Source organism: Myotis davidii, unplaced genomic scaffold, assembly GCF_000327345.1.
Source record: "Myotis davidii unplaced genomic scaffold, ASM32734v1 scaffold243, whole genome shotgun sequence".
In the NCBI taxonomy this organism is placed as follows: Eukaryota; Metazoa; Chordata; class Mammalia; order Chiroptera; family Vespertilionidae; genus Myotis; species Myotis davidii.
The window spans coordinates 1,123,049-1,128,735 of NW_006295183.1; the positions used below are offsets into that span (position 1 = coordinate 1,123,049).

The window sequence follows — 5,687 nt, forward strand, 5'->3', positions numbered from 1 at the left end:
GCCTAAGGCCTTTGGCTTCATGAGAAGTTGGGGCTGTAGGATCAGAGGCCTTGCTCCCAGTCCCAACCCAAGTCCTTCTGAGCTCTGGGCCCTTACCCAGCTGGAGCACCCGGTGCTGACAGCTGCCCACGGCTGGGCCCAGGCTCTTTCTACACAGTGTGGCATCTGCTTTACTGGGTGTCCTGCTCCTCGTGCTGGTGGCCACTTACGTCTTCGTGGAGTTCTTTGTCAATCCCATGCGGCTGCGTACCAACTACCACTTTGAAGGTCAGACTGGGCTCCAGGCCTGCTCCCACCCTCAGCCCTGGGCCTGTCTGGTCGCTGGTCACAGCCCAGTCTGTGCCTTGCAGTCCTGAAGAATCACACAGATGTGTGGTTCGTTTTCCTGCCCGCTGCCCCTGTGGAAACCCAGGCTCCTGCTATCCTGGCCCTGGCCGCCCTGCTCATCCTTCTGGGCCTGCTCTCCACAGCCCTGCTCGGCCACCTACTCTGCTTCCACATTTATCTCAGTAAGTGCCCCTCTGCCCCCTACACCCGCCTTGCAGGACCTAGGGGTCCCTGGGCTGCAGGGAGGTATCAGTTGGGCTAGAGCCCAGAAGCCATGCCCCTTCCTGCTGGCTGGATGTGGTGACCTGGTTTCACTCCACGGTTTAGTGTATATGGGGACAGTGTTTCAGCCTGGGACAGGGTGTCCTCCCTCACCTTCAGAACGCCAGGGTCCCCTTTCTTTTGCACTGAGCCCTCCCCTAACCCCCACAGTGTGGCACAAGCTCACCACCTATGAGTACATCGTGCAGCATCGTCCGCCACAGGAGGCAAAGGGGGCTGACAGGCAGCTCGACTCATGTCCCCCCAAGATGCGACCCATTCAGGTATAGAAGTGGCCCTGAGGGCTGAGGGGGTGGGAGATGGGGCCTGGGTGCGGAAGGGGTGGTGGGCTGTGCAGATAGCAGCCAATGATAAGAAAGGGCAAAGGGAAGCAGGTCTGGAACAGCAGCTGGGGTAGGGGTGCTGGGCCACAGGGGTGAAGCCAAGCCTGTATTGAGCACATGCCTGCTAGCTCAGGTGTGGGCTCAGTGCGGAGCCCTGCATTCCCCTGAACCCACGTGCGCTGGAGGGTCTGGAACGTGCGAGCCCAGAAGGGGCGGATTGGCAGATCAGAGGCCTTGTTCCCCGCCCCAGCCCTGAGTCTTTCTGAGCTCTGGGCCCTTACCCAGCCGGAGCACCCAGGTGCTGACAGCTGCCCACAGCTGGGTCCAAGTTCTTTCTACACAGTAGGGCATCTGCCTTACTGGGTGACCTGCTCCTTGTGGGGCTGTGGGGGAAGAGAGGTGGTCACTGGTTACCTCCACCTGAGCCCTCATACCCATTACCCTATTTAATCCTTAAAAAAACCCACGAGGCAGTTAATGTTGCCACATCCATGTTGCAGATGAGCATATTGAGGCCAAGAAAGGTTAAACAGAAGCTGGGTCTGGGAAGAGTTAAGGTCTCTACACTCTGAAGCAGGAACCCTCCAGCCCAAGTTACGGCCTGGCCAGCCCAGCTGCTGACCAGCCGAACCCCTTTCCCACGCCCCATGGTTTCCTGAGGTCAGCAGCTGAGAGGAGGGGGGTGTCCTCAGAGCCCCCAGGGACTGGGAAGGCAGGGGGCCCAGGCAGGCCCTTGCTGGGAAGGCTGAGCCCTGGATCCCAAGTCCTCATGGCAACTGGACACAAACACAGGCTGGTGGGCGGGTTGGGAGAGGGCTTGGGACCCGCCTCTCCTGTTCTCATTGCCAGGGGTGGGCCAGGCTGCCAGGTCTGGGAGAGTGCTGGCTGTTAATGGGGAGCTCCTGCCACACTACTGTGTACTTGCCCTGATGTTGGGCACTGGTGCCATGTGGGCACAGTGGCAGCCATTCTGAGGAGTGGGCTTCATCCCCACTTCACAGAGGTGTCTGAGGCTCTGGCTGCACAACAGTGCCCATGAGGCAGGGCTGGCCCCAGGATATCCAGGCCCCAGGGCTCTGGGCCCCTGCACAGTAGTCACCGCCTACCTAGGCCTGGAGGCCAGATGTGCCAGCAGCAAGGACATATGACCTGAGGAAGGCTTCCCAGTGGGAGGGGGGTGTGCAGAAGAGAGAGCAAAGGCTGAAAGGTTCCACAGTACCATTCAGGAATGTGCAAATGTTGAAGATCTCTGAGGGACAGCTGTGGTGAGGGAGGATTTGAGTTGGGGACACTCTGGTGACTCTCAGACTTGCCCAGCTGGCTAGGGCCTGGCTCCTGGCCCCTCGGGCTTCTGGGACCATCCTCTGCGACAGCCAGAGTCCTCTGCCCAACCTCCGTGGAGCCCAGGGACCCCAGGGTGGGCTTTGGCCCTCTCTGCTGGGCCCTGTAGGGGTGCGAGGTCCACAGTGGGGAAGAGGAAAGATGGGGCGGGAGGTTTCCTTGAGGTCCCAGTCCTTGTGACTGGCGTCAGAACCCTTGCCTCTTCCCAGGGCTCTTCTGCTTAGGCTGGCACCCCGACACTCCTGCCCAAAGGGTCAGCCTGGGCAGAGCTTGCGAAAGGTGTCAATCTCTACATTTGTGCAGCCAGCCTGTGGCCGGCTAAGCTCTGTCCCCTAAATCTGCCAGTGCCCCAGGCAGCCTCCCCACCCAGTTACAGAATCAGCCAAGAAAGGTTGGGAGAAACTTACTGTTATAATTTTTTTACCACTCTGGAGCCGTTGCCCCCAAACATAGGCTTGTTTTAGAGACCGCGTTTGCTGTTACACTGTCGTCTCTGCATTAGTCAGGACGCCTGGGTCTCCATGGAAACAGCTGCGGAGCGCGCGACAGCTGTCCGGGTGCCCTCCCCCCCCCCCCCCCCCCCTAGTGCTTGGAGTTCCAGCAAGATCTTTGGCACAAGATCTTCTGGAGCTGGCTTGTTCCTAGCTTTTGTTTCCTTACCTGCAGTCCTCGTAGGCGTAGGCGTAGCTGGAGCGCGTCCCGCGTGCTGGGGTGCAAGTCTAGGCCACTCTTGCAACATTCTGACCGCAGGCCCCTTCGCTTTCAGGGGTTGGGTCTGCAACTCCAGGGTCGCTGTTAGGATCAGCTACTAACAAGTCAGAATTCACTCATAAGCCTGGTCCTGGATGGGGTTGCAATGCTGTTTTTTCCACTACCCATTGCCTTCCCTTTCTGATTAGGGGTGGGGAAACAGAGCATTCCCCAGCAGCTGAGATTATGGATGGTACTCAGGATTCAGCTCTGCCGAGCTCTGGAGCCATGCACAAAACCTTGGGTGCCCACCTGGCCTATGAACAGCTGGCTACCCAGTGTCTCAGCTGGGGTGGGGGTGGGGGGGAATCAATTCAGAGCCTGTAGTCTTGGGAGAGACTGGGAGCAGGAGAGGACATATCTAAGCACCTCTTCCCCACCACCCACCTTGTCCAGAGCAGCTCTAGACGGATGCATTGGACTCATGAGGCTGGGGGAGCTTCCTGAAGGAAGCAGAGTTTGTCTAGATCAGTGGTTCTCAACCTTCCTGATGCCGCGACCCTTTTAATACAGTTCCTCATGTTGTGGTGACCCCCAATTTCATTGTTACAAATTGAACATAATTAAAGCATAGTGATTAATCACAAAACAATATGTAATTATATATGTGTTTTCCGATGGTCTTAGGCAACCCCTGTGAAAGGGTCGTTTGACCCCCAAAGGGGTCACGACCCACAGGTTGAGAACCGCTGGTCTAGATGCAGTGAGGAGGTCTGTGGGATTGGGGTAAGGTCCAGAAATGGGTGTTTCACGCCTTGTCCCGCAGAGAGGTTTTTCCAGCATAGCTGGCAGGCCTGGAGGAGAATAGCAGACATCTGCACTCAGACCTCTCACAGAGGCCTCCGGGGGGGGAGGGGGGGTTGAGGGTGCAGGAATGTTGTGTCCAGGACTGGCTGGGCTCAGGACCTAGAAGGCTCTGGGTCTACACCAGGCTGTGCAGCCTCCCTGACCGCCACCTTCCCCAGGAGATGGAGTTCTACATGCGGACCTTCAGCCATGTGCGCCCAGAGCCCCCTGGCCAGGTTAGGCCTGCTGCAGTGAGTGCCAAGTGAGTGCAATAGGGACATGTGCCAGCTGGGCATCTCCCATTGGCATGGCAGGGCCATCTCAGGTGGGAGAAAGGGGGTAGGCCAAGGCCAAGGCAAGGACAGATCAATGCCCATCTGTTGTCTGCTGGGAAGGGAGGCTTATATGAGAACCTCTAACTGGCTGGGATTTGAGGGATCATTCACATCCAGAGCTCACCCTCCTGCTCCCCCCTCAGTCTCTCCGGGTTTCCTGTCACCAGTGGCCAAGTGGAGCCTCCACTACCCTCCTCTCCAGAGACTCTGGCTTTGCCCCCCAGGATCCGGCCCCAGGTAGGCCCCCTGCCCCAGTGGAAAGGGATGGGAAAGCAGCCTCTGCCCTGCCTCACTCCTCTGCCTCTTTTGGCGATGGGGACCTGGGGAAGGGGCACTCAGCCTCCCTTCTGTCTCTGCAGAAAAAGAGGAAGCCGGGTGAGGGCCCTTCCTGACTGGATCCTGCACCGGGAGCTCCGAGGGAAGGAACGGTAGGGGCCCCAGCCAGTAACAGCCCCTAGTCTCACAGTTCCCTCCACCCCCGCAGGGCCCCCGGTCCCGGGCCACCGCTCCAGCTCGTCGTCGGATTCGCGGGGCGCTAGCCCGGTGCTCGTCGCTGGCCCTGCAGGCGCCTACCACTCGGCGTCAGCGGAGTCCATGGACGAGATTCCCGTGGCTCAGACGCGCCTGGGCAGCGCCGCTCTGGCTGCTCCCGGAGACAGGGGCCGAGAGCCAGGGCTGGAGCTGCAGGCCCGTGTGCCTGCTGTTTTCGTGAGCCCGAGCAGTGGCGAGCCCAGGGCGCGGGGCAGCCCGGAGGCCTGCCTGGCTTAGCTGGGCCGAGAGGCCGAGGAGGAACGGCTGGCCCGACTCTCTATGCAACACCTCGACCCTTGCCGACCCAGGGCACTTGAGCCCGTGGGGCCGGCGGGATCGGCCACTCTCCCCACGACTCAGCAATACCCTCCCACCGGCCATGATGCTCCAATAAACTTTTTTATGCTTTTGCGGACTTACAGTCTACTTTCTTAACAGCAAGGGCCTGGGGCTCTCCTGGAGTTGGACCATTTCCCGTCCGCCTAGGGGCAGAGGATGGGGTGGCAACCCAGACTGTCATATGGAGGTAAACGGAAAACGGAGGCGCTCAGGCTCAGGGCTCCTGGTTAGGAAAGATCCTAGAAGGCTGCTTGGAGGAGGTTATTTTTCTTGAAGAGTTTTCACTTGGAGACATGAGGGGAAGAAGGCTTTGCGCTCCCGAGGCAGCCGCGGGAGCAGACCGGGAAGTCCAGGAGCTCCGTCCTGGTGGCGGGTGGCCGCGGTGCACCAGGATGCTGGGGCGGGGCACCCGTGATCCCCACGTTGTCCCCTTTCCCAGTCTCCGGAGTTGTGACCTGAGGATGACACACGTTAACTGGCGAACCGTGGTCCTGAGCCCGCTCTAGACTCCACTGCCCACTGTCGCTGGGGTTAGGGACCCGATCCTCAGCCCTCTGTTCTCCCTCCCGGTTGGGGCTTGGGAAGCTGGATCTGTCCTGGAGGCGGAGGCCTGCTTTGAACTTTGGGTGGGGCCCAGAATGGGGGGGGGGGGCTTTCCCATTAGGGAGCCACC

The 5,687-nt window shown here is 59.7% G+C and overlaps 1 protein-coding gene across 4 annotated transcripts in view; it reads left to right on the top strand.

The window, feature by feature from the left end:
* ZDHHC1 (zinc finger, DHHC-type containing 1) overlaps nt 1-5,090 on the top strand; it is a 13,747-nt gene extending 8,657 nt beyond the window's left edge. For 2 of the 4 annotated variants that reach the window (XM_006769789.2, XM_006769791.2), the window contains 7 exons: nt 143-267; nt 351-509; nt 760-872; nt 3,989-4,071; nt 4,288-4,381; nt 4,504-4,519; nt 4,629-5,090. In XM_006769789.2, coding sequence (XP_006769852.1) covers nt 143-267; nt 351-509; nt 760-872; nt 3,989-4,071; nt 4,288-4,381; nt 4,504-4,519; nt 4,629-4,912 — 874 coding nt within the window. In that variant the 3' untranslated portion in view covers nt 4,913-5,090. The remainder of the gene's footprint in view (nt 1-142; nt 268-350; nt 510-759; nt 873-3,988; nt 4,072-4,287; nt 4,382-4,503; nt 4,520-4,628) is intronic. The other 2 variants (XM_006769790.2, XM_015567856.1) reach the window with 2 other exon arrangements.
* Nucleotides 5,091-5,687: the final 597 nt, after the last annotated feature.